General features: G+C 46.4%; 2 protein-coding genes across 7 annotated transcripts; one reads left to right on the forward strand and one right to left on the reverse strand.

Moving 5' to 3' along the window:
* Positions 1 to 479: 479 nt before the first annotated feature.
* On the forward strand, positions 480 to 7,551 carry H (transcriptional corepressor hairless). Of its 4 annotated transcripts, none has more exons than XM_033377292.1 (6): positions 480 to 1,073; positions 1,163 to 1,872; positions 1,949 to 2,122; positions 2,219 to 3,057; positions 3,126 to 4,710; positions 6,956 to 7,551. In XM_033377292.1, the coding sequence occupies exons 1-6, from the start codon at positions 1,054 to 1,056 to the stop codon at positions 7,075 to 7,077; spliced, it is 3,450 nt and encodes a 1,149-aa protein (XP_033233183.1). In that variant the 5' UTR covers positions 480 to 1,053; the 3' UTR covers positions 7,078 to 7,551. The 4 variants fall into 4 exon arrangements, with proteins under 4 accessions (XP_033233183.1, XP_033233185.1, XP_033233186.1 ...); XM_033377294.1 differs by having other exon boundaries at positions 480 to 684; XM_033377295.1 differs by lacking the exon at positions 6,956 to 7,551 and adding an exon at positions 4,779 to 5,499.
* Positions 7,499 to 13,218, reverse strand: Pi3K92E (phosphatidylinositol 3-kinase 92E). Of its 3 annotated transcripts, none has more exons than XM_015183158.2 (8): positions 13,094 to 13,218; positions 10,117 to 12,122; positions 9,846 to 10,052; positions 9,193 to 9,780; positions 8,824 to 9,130; positions 8,593 to 8,763; positions 8,406 to 8,525; positions 7,499 to 8,348 (listed from the first exon to the last, which is right to left on the reverse strand). In XM_015183158.2, exons 2-8 carry the CDS (start codon positions 11,925 to 11,927, stop codon positions 8,220 to 8,222), a joined length of 3,333 nt encoding a protein of 1,110 aa, XP_015038644.2. In that variant the 5' UTR covers positions 11,928 to 12,122; positions 13,094 to 13,218; the 3' UTR covers positions 7,499 to 8,219. The 3 variants fall into 3 exon arrangements, with proteins under 3 accessions (XP_015038644.2, XP_001358077.4, XP_033233188.1); XM_001358040.4 differs by having other exon boundaries at positions 13,070 to 13,218; XM_033377297.1 differs by lacking the exon at positions 13,094 to 13,218 and adding an exon at positions 13,018 to 13,038.
* Between the last annotated feature and the right edge of the window lie 384 nt (positions 13,219 to 13,602).

Below are 13,602 nucleotides of genomic sequence, written 5' to 3' on the forward strand. Positions count from 1 at the left end.
GGAAGGAATTCCCGTTATTTTCGTGCGGGTGGAGATGAAAGATTTGACGAGGGACTGCAATTTCTCTTGGACTATACCTTGGGAAAAACTATTGGCAGTAGTTTTAGCTCCCAAACCAAAGGGGATAAATAAATAACAAATTGGAAGAATAATAAGACGTCTTTCCAACATTGGACCCCACGAAACCCGACGTGTTTCAGGAGCGTTATAACCAAGATCAGGGTATATTTAAAATGATTCAAATCAGTAATCAAACTAAGAATAACTGGGCCGATTTGGATTAAGGGGAAGAATTTGGAAAGGATTTTACGAAAGAAAACTGTGATCTTTGTAAATTGTCATATTATTCCCGTCATATTATCGACGCAATGTGCGCCAAGCAAAACGAGGCAGCATTTTCTTGAATAAACAAAGTTTAATTTTAATTTTTTTAAATAATAAAATGACCATTTTGGTATTTTGTTGTAAGTTTTAGTGCCATTTTGGCATTTGGTATTTTCGCGTTCTCAGTTCACGGTCACACTGTCCGCACACTGAGCTGCGTTTTTCGTTGATAATTTTAAATTTATTTATTTAATTTATTGGTTTAAATCAGTGATCAATAATTTGTTTGCTGGCCAGCTTGGTCGCAGCACGTGGCCTCAGCCTATTACGCGCATTATCGGATATCGATATCTGCTGATGGTAATTGGAGAACGTTTTTTCCTATTTTATCTCCTCCTTTTCCCACTTCGTTTTGTGCTCTGCTCTTGCTGTGCTCTCTTTGTGCTCTTCCGCCAGCAGCAGCCAGCCCCAATGCCTATGCCAATAGTAAACTCTGTGCGTGAAAACATATAAAGACAAAGTAAATGCAACGATAAGCGGCGGCCGAAAATGCTATAGGCCATGTGTGCAATAAAGTAAATTGTTTCAGCTTCCAAAACACGAAAATGTTACCCAGACCAGACGCTCCCATTGCCGTGCCGAGCTGGCATATTTTGATACGCGACGCCGTCGACGTTGAGTTATGTCCCGGCTGCGGACTGTGCGCGAGGAATTTACAACAAAAACAAAATGAAAATTGTATTTAAATTGTATGAAACCAATTAGAAAATCGAGCTGGAGTACATTTTTAAGCAACGAAAATCATTTTGCCAACACATGAAAATGTTTTTCTTTGAAGGCCAACTCTAAATGACGTCACAATTGTAACAGAGTGCAACAGACGACAGACAACAATGACCGATGAGCATAAAAGTACCATTAACAGTAACAGCAGCAACAATTCCAACAACAATAGCAACGACAGCAGCAGCAACAACAACAACAGCAACAGCAACAACGAACGCATAATTGCAGAGGCGGCAGCACAGTTTCTACTCAAAAATGGTTTGAACGGCAGCTTTCCACTGCCCCCGCCCCTGCCCGCGAACCTGAGCACGAGCACGAGCACTAGCACGACAGCAGGCAGGACGCCGACGCCGACGTCCTCCTCATCATTGTCATCATCATCATCAGCTCCAGCCTCGTCAAATGGCTTTTTGCCGCATGTCAGCACGCCCACAACAAAGACAACTAGAAGCAGTAACAGTCCAACAAGCAGCAGCAGCACCTCAGCGATGGCGGCATCTGCTACGGTGGCAGCGACTAGCGCCCTCGTCGGCTCTGCTCCGAAGCCTGTCGATGTAATGGGTGGTGTGCTGGACTACAGTTCCTTAAGCAGTGTGCCGAGTGCCGCCACCGCCGCCGCATCCATGGCGCCCACAGGATCGTTGAAGAGCGGGAAGGGTGGCAGCAGCATGAGCAGCAGCTTTGATATGGGCAGGCATCCGATATCGACGCACAGCAACAACAGCACGGCCGGCTACGGCGGTCGTTTGCAGTTCTTTAAAGGCAAGTTTAAAACATAAACTTAAACCCATTTCCGTCAAGATAAAACAACAAACAACATCAATCTTCTGCGCAACAGATGGCAAATTCATATTGGAACTGGCACGTTCGAAGGACGGCGATAAGAGCGGATGGGTCTCTGTAACGCGCAAGACTTTTCGCCCCCCATCTGCGGCCACCTCGGCCACCGTGACCCCAACGTCTGCAGTGACGACAACGTATCCAAAGAACGAGAATTCCACATCTCTGAGCTGTAAGTGTGGGGAGGCCCGTTTGGCATTTGACTTACAACTAAATATACCATGATGCGAGTGCATTTCTGAACAAAATATTATTCGGTTTCTTGCAGTTTCGGATGACAATAGCTCGATACAATCATCGCCGTGGCAACGGGACCAGCCCTGGAAACAGTCGAGACCACGACGCGGCATATCCAAAGAACTGTCGCTCTATTACCATCGTCCCAGGCACAGTGTCCTTAGCAAGGCTGCCCTCCAGACAGCATTACGCAAGAGACGACGACCCCACGAGCCGATTGCCAATAGCGAAGATCTGCAGCCGATCTTCGAGTTGGTCAAGGCTGAAAATGGCGATGAGACACTAAAGGCCGAAGGCGGAGAAGCTGCAGAAGGCGACACTGCCACTGACACTGGCACTGGCGCTGCAGCAGAAGCTTCTGCAGAAACTGCAAATGAGATTAAACCAGAAACGATCAAAGTAGAAACGGAAGCAATGCCGGAAACGGAGTCGAACAAGGCCGAAATCAATGATAGCCGCGAGTCAAAAGAGGAAGCTTTTGTGCCGAATGCAGAGACGAAAGTAAATGCCGAGCCCACGATTGAGGCGACAGCACCGGCGACTGCGGAGAAGATGAACACGAGTGAGGACGAAGAGGCCATGTCGGTGACAGTTAATGAACCCCCCATACCGCCTTCGATCAGTACGAACGGCAGCACTGGCAGCGATCTGAATGGCGATCACAAGACGCCACGGGCAGACAACAGAAGACTTAAAAAGCCGAAACCCAGAGCCAAGCTCAACAGCATCATTCAGAAACTTATCGATGGGGTGCCAGCACGTCTAGAGCAATTGTCCAAGACACCAGCGTCGACAGCGGCGGCAGTCACGGCAGCAGAGCGCAGCGGTGGCGGAGCCATCGGAAATCTAAGTCACTCTCTGACGCACAAGGTGAGTGGCCCCCTAGAATTGCACTAAAAAGAGCATTCCATTAACTGAAAACTAACAATATCTTTTAGGTTTCGCCGCCAACGTCGGCCGCGGCAGTCAGCCGTCTAGTCGAGTACCATCATCAGCATGTTTCGCCCAGAAAGCGCATCCTGCGCGAGTTTGAGAAGGTGTCGCTGGAGGACAATGGTTGCGTGAACAATGGCAGCGGCAGCGGGGGCAGTAGCAGTGGAGGGGTCGGTGGCAAACGGAGTCGTGCCAAGGCTTCGGCACCGCCCAGCAAGTCAGCGCCCATGAATCTGGCACCGCCTCAAGGAAAGCCTAGCACTAGCACTAGCACTAGCACACCCACTACATCGCCAGCACCGGCTGCGGCCTCGCAGCAGCCCACACGCCTGAACAGCTCCTACAGCATACACTCGCTCTTGGGCGGAGGCAGTGGCAGCTCCTCGTCGTCCTCCTCTTCATCTTCCAAGAAGACCATCGACCATCCGGCGGCCATCATCAGCAATGTGCATCACCAGCATTCGTTGTACGCCAATTCCGGAAACTATCCACGATCCCTCCTCAGCTCCCCCAAGTCGCCCGAAGTGAGCGGCAGCAATGGCGGTGGAAAGTCGCCCTCACATGCGGCCAGCAAGAAACGCTCTCCCCCGTACACGACTGGGTCGCCGCTGCCCGTGGACTATGGGCATTCCTTCTATAGAGATCATTATTCTGGAACAGGGGGTCGATCATCGACGTCGACTGGCACAGCCGTTTCGCCACACATTTCACACGGAGGAGTGGCGTCGCAAGATCTTTCACCGCCCCGTTCCACAACAGCTTCCCCCGCCACCACACCTCGCACCGTTCCCAAGAAGACTGCCTCGATACGCCGCGAGTTTGCCTCGCCAACGGCCAGCAGCAGCAGCTGTCCGTCGCCCGGTGACCGAAGTACATCGCCACCAGATCGGCGCCACCAGATGCATCTGCAGCGTAGTTCACCAGCCTCCGGCTCGCCCTTGCACTACTATATGTATCCACCGCCGCAGGTGAACGGCAATGGATCATCGGGCAGCCCGACGGTGCCTGTGTCATCGGGCAGTAGCGCAGCCGCTGCGGCGGCGGCTGCAGCAGCGGCTGCTGCCGCCTACATTCCCTCGGTGGTGTCGCCATCGCTTTACCATCCCTACATATCCACACTGGCGGCCCTGCGGCACAACCCGTTGTGGGTGCACCATTACCAGGCGGGAGCCTCGCCGCTAATGCCGCCGCATCCACAGGCCAGCAGCAGTTCGGCTGCAGCCGCGAGACTGTCACCTCCCTCGCCGTATCATCCGTTTGCCTATAATGGCGTCGGGGCAGCCGCTGTAGCGGCTGCTGCAGCTGCCGCCGCATTTGGACAGCCCGCCCCCAGTCCGCATACGCATCCGCATCCGCATACGCACCTGACACATCCCGCGGCACTAACACACCACACGCCTGCACACCTGGCCACGCCAAAACTGACTGATAGTAGTACCGATCTAATGTCTGCAGCGTCCAGTCATCGCACAGCCTCCACTTCGCCGACCAGCTCCAATGCATCCGTCTCCTCGGCGGCTGCCTCCGGCGCCGGCCCCTCCTCCTCCGCATTGTTTCATAATAGTAGCCTAAGGAATGAACAAAGTTCAGGTGAGTCTCCCCATCTAAGACTGACACTTGGACTGAGTCTGAGCTAATATTGTTTTGTATTCCTTCAGACTTACCACTGAATCTGTCGAAGCACTGAGACACACACACACACACACACGCCCCAGCTGCCCCAGTTGATGGGCGCAACCATCGAGTTAAGTACATTACCGCACTAGTAGCGCTTAAGATGACATTCAACTACACATACAATTATTTGATAAGCTCGCTGCTAATTTAGTTGTAACCGAATTGTTTTAGCCTAAGCCTAAATCTAGTTAGGTTCTCGATTAAGGCAGGAAATTCAAACGAAACGAAAGGAGAGCAGAACAGAAGAGTGGAAAGGAGAATAGCGGAGAAGAAACGAAGAGATACAAGGAAATCAAAACAGACTCCAACAATGTTTCAACAAAAACTATTTATACAATCAGTTGAGAAATGGAACCCCTTCGATACACATATTTAATATGCAAAGGAATTTTATTCTCTGCCAACTTATAAGTAAAAACCATACAATTAACACATTTTTCTATAGGATGTATAAATTGCACGTCTTAAAGAATCTCAAACAAAAAGAGTTGCGTTTTTTCATCAAAACATTTCCTTGAAACAGACTGAACCTGAATTTTTTTTAGAAAAAAAAAAGAAGAAAAACGATACAAAAATATAAAGTTATGGATTGCAGCATCCAACATTTAAAGTGTATTTTACAAAACCTAAAAGAACAGATTTTTATAAAAAGCGTGTGCCTTTAAAAAAGAAATATAAAGAGAACTAGGGATTATATAAAAACAAGAAGAGCTAAACCACAGGACATCTGGGAACAGATGCTTTACAGGTGAATTGAATCCATTTTAGATATGATGTCCCCCAAAGCGAGGTCCAAAGGGCAGAAGTTGACGAAGTGTTGTACAAAATAGACCGCATACGATGGTAGTTTGATGTTTGTAAACCCCCCAAGGGAATAACTTTTTGGTTTGATTTTGGCTTTACTCCAGGATCAAGCCAAAGATTGTGATATTCCCAGAAACATTATTTTGGTCTTGAGAAGGTTATACGAGTGGATCGACCTGTAGTTGGTAGTGAAACCCATATTATATTTCGGTCTCAACCCGTTCCCTTAAACCTCATAATAATGATTCACATTACTATTTCCAACAGATTTGTATAGCTCTACTTAGTACAGCTCCTTGTCAATGGCAGCCCAATCAAAAGCAAATGAAAATGTACAAAAATTCACATATACAACAAAAGAAAGAAAATATTTACAAAAACTAAAAACTGAAAAATGAAAAATGTATCCTAAAAAGTAAAAAATTCAAGCCGAAATTCGTACAACTGAAACTGATACAAATAAACAACAAAAAGTACTATATTCCTAAACGCAAAAAAGACAAAAACGAACCGCGGTTTCTCATATTTTCTAAATTATTTATATAAATCAAATGACTATTTATATGTATGTACTGTACGTGTTTATGTGTAGGGAAATAATTTTAATTGTATATACAGTATTTTTACACAACAACAACAAAAATTTAAATCAAGAAAACAACCCATATATTTAATACACCTATTTTTATAAAGGATTTTAACAAAATGCTGTATATTTGATATATTGTATGTATATGTATACACAGAAAACGATTCCATTAGAGGTCAAGGCGAAAAAAAGTATCAAAATGTTGCACAATCTGCTGTTAACCTTTTACTAAACAAAAAACGAAAGCAAAAACAAAAACAAAACAAAACAAAAATATTAATTTCCATGAAAATTCCATACGGTTTCTACTACCTACTGATTAGCTAATAGCTAGGCGCCTAGGGACTATTACTATACTTTTACCTTTTTTTTGCATCGGTACTGTGTACGACGTTTTGTTTTATTTTATTGAATCCGTAGTGTAGTCGTAGACTTAACCATCAGTTTGCTTAGAGCGCTGGCCGGCATTGATGGTCATCCACCAGTGAGCGGAGCGGCATAGCCCGACAGATCATAATGGGGAAAACAGCAAGCAAAAGGGTTTTAGATATACATATGTATTTAATATTACTGCATCCTCTTGATGCTGGAATGTGTGTAAAGTAAAACGGAAACAAAACTAGTTTTAAACAAATATATTTTATATAGGCATACATATACATATACTATATGTATGTATACATGCAACTGAAACTGAATACTTGATGTCAAATAAAAACCTATACTAAATGTGTGACAAGTAATTTATTCCAGTTTTCCCCTCAGTTTTATTCCGCAGAAGAAGCGGTCCCCTGAGATATCATCTTATTAAATTAAAGTACTGTAGATGCTGTGAAACATTGCAACCAACCAACCATTGGAAACCCCTCCAGCGATTTGGCAAATAAGAGCCTCCTGTATGGCCTTTATAATCCTACTTGCCGGTACAAAAGATCAATATATGGGCGAAGTGCAATAAGGTCTTGTAATAATCATCAAATGGCATTGATAATGGATGCTACCGGATGCTAGAATGGGCCTCCTGGCATCGACAACAGTTTTGATGGTTCTACTATGGATTATCAGGTTCCTTCCCTTCCGATTCGAGATAATATTCATCGGGTGTGGTGGTCAAGGTTCGCCGCTGGGATTTTGGTTTTGCCCTGTGAGAGTTCTCGCTTCGCCCCCAATCCGAGTGAAACACGATTGAGTTGTTGAGACGAATACAGATACATTCGTAGAAGCACATGGTGTACATACATATGTTATGTATTTATATATTTCTTGTTTCGATTACATTCTATACACTCGTTCAAATATATGTATGTGTATGTGTAGAATTCGTTTCATTTAATTATAATTATCCAGCGATTTACAAAATACATTACAAGTACTAGTACATATACATATAAGACTATAACACTACGAAATGAACAGAAAAGAAACCAGGAAACACACACACAATAATTTCTGATTTAGTTTTTTGCTTGTTGCTGGAAAGGAAACAAATTATGGTACAGTACACAATATAAATCATCGTATTTTTGAGAGAGAAAACAAATTAAAGTTAATTTTTTAACTTATGGAGTAAATGTCGCTTAATTAGATACATAAGCATAATAGGATACATTCTTCTGCACGTGTGGGGGGGTTGTACAGGTTTCGAAACAACAAAAACAATACAATAAGGTCCAAGGGGAGGGTTCATTGTTCAAATATCAAATATATATATTTAGGTAATCCAAGAGGCAGGACATTAAATTATATTGGAGCACTTGTGGCAGTGATTACATCAATAGTGTGACATATATGGGGGCTGTGGGTTTTGTGGGGGCTTGTGGGTCGGCCTAACATAGTGAACACATACATATGTAGTTTTGAACTTGGTTTTATGCATTTTACGGATACCCACGCCCGTCTGTTGCGGAGCGTGGTACCAATGTAAATATAAGCAGAGAGGATTGGGAATGATCCCTCTGGGGCTTCTGGGGGGGTGAGATAGTGTTTTCGAAAACACAACGATCGTGTGCTGCATTTTGTTGATGTCCGTTTACTGTTTGTTGTTCTTGGAGAAATTGTGCGAGGCCCAATTTAGAGAGGTTTTCCAGGAGTTGGCCAAAGCTTCGCTGAATTTCGCCCGGAAATGTTCGCGTGCTTTTTCCTCCGTATAGTCCAGCACCTGGAGATAAAGATCTATGAGGGATCTTCAATCGATTACTACGCCATTCGAACTTACCAAAGTGTCGCGTAGATAGTTCAAGTCCTTCTCGGAGGACAGTTCCGGCAGTCCTGTTGAAATCATCATCGAGAACAGCGATAAGATAAGGCAGCCGTGTTTGCGTAATGTTAAAAATGCCTGCAATAAATTATATAGAATGAAAACTATCGTCCTGCCGTCTTTCGACTGATTGAAGTTGACATACGCGCTCGCACAATTCCTGAAAGTGACAAAACTCTTTCGCCTCGCGATCATTGCAGCCCTTGTTGATGACGTACACAAAATCATGGGTTAGCACAAACGGTACACGCTCCCGACGCACACCAAACTTCTCCTTGAAGTGTCCCAATATGTGTCCAAAGTCGATGTGAAAGAGCTGAAGATGGATCGCAAGGATTTAATTTTTGTACAGAATTGGTTCGATAAAGTGATTTACCTGTCCGTTCCTCTTGACCATTATGTTGTCGGAATGACGATCGGCCACGCCCAGTACATAGGTGGCCACACAGTAGCCGGCACAGCTAAGCGTGAACTCGTTGATGGCCTTGTTCAGCTTATCAGCGGGCTTGTTGTGCTCCTTGAGCCAACTGTACAGCGAGCCCTTCTTGAACGGCGATGTGGCCGAGAACATGCCTTTCTCCTTCTGTATGTTGGCAATCGTCTCCGCATGCCGCACCACTTCAATCATGCCCAGGCGCTGCTCCATGCTGATGCAGTTGTAGATGTTCATGCGAAAGTCCATGCTGAAAAGGGGAAACAACTGTCGAAAATGACACAAGGAGAACTAAGTGTAATTCAAGTTTACCCGTCTCGTTTCCACAACTTGTCCATCACCCGCAGCATCTGCAGTGTGAGCATGTCCTGGCGCAGATCATCGCCATTTTTGAATATAATGTACACATCGTTCGAGTTCAGATCGGCATTCTCGAACACCACCCACAGCGGACGCATCTTACTGTCCATCACCTTGCACTGGTCAGGCGAGACGTCGGTACACCGAAAGCTGGGATTCAGTGGGTTCTGTATGTTCTGGAAGACGCCCGTTTTCCGCTGATCCCCCAGAAAGTCCTGCAGCATGGTTTTCACCTTTTCCTTGCTGCCCTTCTTGGCTAAAACAGAGACGTGCTTCAGTTTGTCGAGCACCTGCAGCTGTTTCCGCAGCGGCGCCACATGATGCTTACAGCCCTTGAGATAGACCTCCAGCAGGAGGCCGAACCGTGTCTGCATCGAAGGCGTTTGCATCTCGGATCGCAGATGCCAGAAGAAGTAGTGGCCGATGCGTTGATTGCGCAGCGCTCGCTCCAGCAGTAACACAACCAGATCACTCTCCAGATACGATTCGTGCTTGATGGCCTGCACCAGTTGGAGCAGGTACAATAGCAGATCATCATCCCTAATGGAAATGGGATTGTAGAAAAGGTATTGCTCATGGAGTCATTAAGTGGGGTGTGCACTCACTTGAGAATTTGTAGACACTTGATGGCAAATCGACGAACGGCTGGATCCGGATAGGCATAGTCCAGCAGTTCCAGTGATCGTTCAACCGAGATGAGCGGCCACCGCTTGAGGAGGTACCAGATGTCGGCCACATCGTCGCGCTCCTTCCAGTACACACAGTGCAAGAGGATCGGCAGCTGTTCTGGCAATTCGCGGAGGATATCATTCCTTAAAAAAGTCAATCACACACAGATTAGAATTTCAGATATTGAATGGTTTTACTGGTAGTTACCTGCGCTCCCAAATGGCATTGCGATCCTGGTCCACCATCTCATAGATCTTGTCCAGGCCGGTGTAGTTGGCCACCAACTCCTTGAGGTCTTTCAGTGGTTTCTCGGGCTCTGCCGGCTGCTGTTGCTTCTCTCGGAGGCTGGCCAGCGCTCGATCCGCTGCATATTGCAAGACAGTATTCTCGCAGGGATAGCGCACGGATTCGGCGCCACTGCTGTGGAATGTTACGTGCACCAGGGCGCACTCCTCCTTGCGCGGATTCGGTTCGATGGTGCCCAGCGGGTGGAACACCTCGTCCGACTGTATATCGTCCGCATATGTCCACGTGTACAGCACCTGTCGGCCAGTTCGCAAATGAGCCTTGTAGTCCAGAAGCGTTGTATTGACCCAGGCCAGGGGATTCTTGTTGTACGACACGTCCTTCTGGGCGTTGTCCTTGTTGTTGGATGACTTCTTGGAGCGCGACAATTTGGTCACCTCAAAGATGACGATGCACAATCGCGTCATCCGCGGGAGATTGCGCATCTGTATGTCAAAGTCCATGATCTGATCGTTGAAGAGGAACGTGTCCGAGCTGCCATTGGGCGCATCTATCGATCGCTGCGAGCACAGCTTGTGCTCGCCATGATACAGCCCCACATCAACGCCCACCCGGAACGCCCGTGTCTTGTCGTAGTTGACGTTGCTGATGCTGTGCAGCGTCAGCTGAAAGTAGTTGCCCAAATCCCACAGCGATGTGGGTGCCTTATGGAGCACCACGGACCGGTCCTTCTTGGGGGCTCGCTTCAGGCCCATGCTCTGCTCGTTGTGGTGATTGATGTACGACTCCATGCGGATCACCGACTGCAGCACCACATTGGGCACGGCCGAGTCCGAGAGTGCTTCTTGGATGTACAGGAACTGTATCAGCGGATGATCGCCGAACAGATACTCATCGCGGCCGCTCACTTTCAGTATATAGTCGCCGGCGCGATCGTTCATCTTCATCTGCGATCGGTTCATCTTCTGCAATGTGCTCTCGATCAGCGAGAACGGGGTATCCTTCTCCATGACAGACAGCGTGAACGTGCTCTGATCGTTCTCGTTCTTTACGACTATCAGAAAAGCGGATGTTGGATGACGCTGACGTATTAGCTCGGGCATATCCACCGAGCCGGCCAGCCTCAGGGGATGCTCATAGAGGAGACGCTGCTGCCACGTGAACTGGGAACGCTCCACCTCGATGCTCTCGCAGAGATCTGTCATGCTGCGTCGAAAGTCGTCGATCTCGGGCGTGCCTTGGGTTCGGTGATGATCGAATGAGTTGCCAATCATGCCGCTGACCATCTTTGTTAGTTCGTAGTCGCTGGAGAAGCTGGTGGCATCGGTGCGGTCGCCCAGGCTGAGTAGACCAAAGTGGGGCTGCACCTCGCACAGGCGCTTCGTCTCGTCCGTGTAGGGTTCGATGTTGAACACAGAGATTCCGTAGAACTGATAGTCGCACGCATCCTTGATCATATAGCCCAGGCAGTTCTGTTTCGCCATCTTGACGACCTCCACCTTGATTTCCCGTATCGTGGTCGACGAGGGGGCCTTCATCATCAGCAGGGTGCCATTCGGGATCATGCATATGAGATCGACATAGTCGGGCGGATCGTTCTTCCACAGATTGATAGAGAATCTCATGTCGGATGGGGCGTACTCGGTCGGGGGCATGTCGCAGCCTGGGTACGTGAGGTCTGCATAGGACGCTTGCCGGTTGTCCAGCAAACAGGCAGCATAATTGTGGGAAACGGAGGCGGTGCGGTTCATCGTTGCTCCGACCAGGTGCATACCACCGGTCTGGTTTACTGGTTTACTTGTCGTCTCTGCGTCCCTTTGGGGCTTGTTGTCTATTTCGTTGTTGCATGCAATTGTTAGTATTTGTTTTTCGTTCTTGTCGTTATCACCAGGCTCGGCGCGTTGTTGTTTTCAAAGTTTTCCATTTAAATCAGCGCCGCAATCTCATTGTTAGTCATGCCGATCTCTCTGTGAATAATAAATCAGAAGGTGGCGCCCGGGTTATTGAAAAGCAGACGGAGACATATGTATTGAGTGGCAGGGAGGATTGGCAGTGTTCGATTACGGAAATTACCCGCCCGCCGGTTAGATAGGCGCCAGAAGCAGCCCCGTAATAAATGTTGTGGTTCCGTTGCACTGAGATCCGGAAACATTTGGTCGTATCTGCCCGCTTTTTACAGCCATTCGGATTATCACTTGGATCTATTTTTATGGGGCACATTAAATTTGAAACAAATTCGGGGCATAACTATGCATCCAAAATTAAAACTTCTTCCGAACTAAAAGAAAAGCGTTGACTTTATATTTAGTATGAATCACACACACCCATACGCCAGCGGGAGGGGTGGTGCGGCGGCGGCGGCGACCTTAAACACAAAAACAAGAATAAACCATGATGGCCATGCGAATGGTGAAGATTTAATACTCTTTTTGCCGAATTGGAGAGAATATGGCAGGTCGGCTTTTTGTGGACTTGAAGGAATTTTATTTCCCAAGAAATAATGCTCAATTTCCAGTGGAAACAGTTTTCAAGTGCACCAAATATTCCATCTGGCCTTGGTTTCTCCCTCAAATTTCAAATTCCATCACAGAACAGGTGTATCGACAGCTCGCGGAAAGGGCATTCTACAGTTACGCGGCACCGATGTCTCATCTCTAAGTCGGGATGCCACAAAAAACACACACACACACACAAACGCATATGCAAAGGTCCGTGGAAATGGAAATTGCAGCCACCAAAAGAAAAGCAAACGAAACGCCAAAGAATCCAGCACCGCCCTTATTTTCCCCGCCACCCAGTCAACCAGATCGTTGTTTTTAAAGAGTCATTTGTTTTCTTTTATGCTATCTCCCACTTTATCACATTTTTTTATTTTTATTTTTGGGTGTGAGCTGCTCTATTGTTGCCCATCTACTTGTATTCCGGCACCGGTACTCACTCGTAACCACGACTCCATATACTCGCAACGAGGTGTATATGACGCACGCAATATTTTTAAAAAAATCAGATACAAAAAAATTATTTAATTGTTTTTATTTTGTATTGAAACAGTGTGACCGCGGATTTATCGATAAAGCATACCATACCAATATACCGAAATATACGGTCTGATTTTAAAAATATACCGTAAATATACTAACGAATGCAAGTTCTGTTATACATATTCATCGATTTTGATATTCCGTCGAATATTACTAGCTAAATAGAACATTTAGCCATGCCCACATAATTTTATACCATTGATGAATCTATTTTCTACAAGATTGGATAGTCTTTAATCCTTGCTTTTATTGCATTTATTGTAAAAACAGGGTTAAACGAAAAGGTCCAACCAAAAAAGAGTCGCAGTGTTGCTAGTATTTGAAGACGTGATGCGTGTATAGCACTTTGTACACCCTATTTCGCTAATTTTATATGAAGATCAAACGAAATTTATTAAGACCTTTT

Source organism: Drosophila pseudoobscura, chromosome 2, assembly GCF_009870125.1.
Source record: "Drosophila pseudoobscura strain MV-25-SWS-2005 chromosome 2, UCI_Dpse_MV25, whole genome shotgun sequence".
Lineage (NCBI taxonomy): Eukaryota > Metazoa > Arthropoda > Insecta > Diptera > Drosophilidae > Drosophila > Drosophila pseudoobscura.

Coding starts and splice junctions, on each gene's coding strand:
- Pi3K92E (XM_015183158.2), bottom strand. CDS start 11,927: ATGCACCTGGTCGGAGCAACGATGAACCGCACCGCCTCCGTTTCCCAC. Junction 9,131..9,192: donor AAGTTGTGGAAACGAGACGG/GTAAACTTGAAT, acceptor TCCCCTTTTCAG/CATGGACTTTCGCATGAACA. Junction 8,526..8,592: donor TTCAGGAATTGTGCGAGCGC/GTATGTCAACTT, acceptor AATTTATTGCAG/GCATTTTTAACATTACGCAA.
- H (XM_033377292.1), top strand. CDS start 1,054: ATGAAAATTGTATTTAAATT. Junction 1,873..1,948: donor TCGTTTGCAGTTCTTTAAAG/GCAAGTTTAAAA, acceptor TCTGCGCAACAG/ATGGCAAATTCATATTGGAA. Junction 3,058..3,125: donor GTCACTCTCTGACGCACAAG/GTGAGTGGCCCC, acceptor AATATCTTTTAG/GTTTCGCCGCCAACGTCGGC.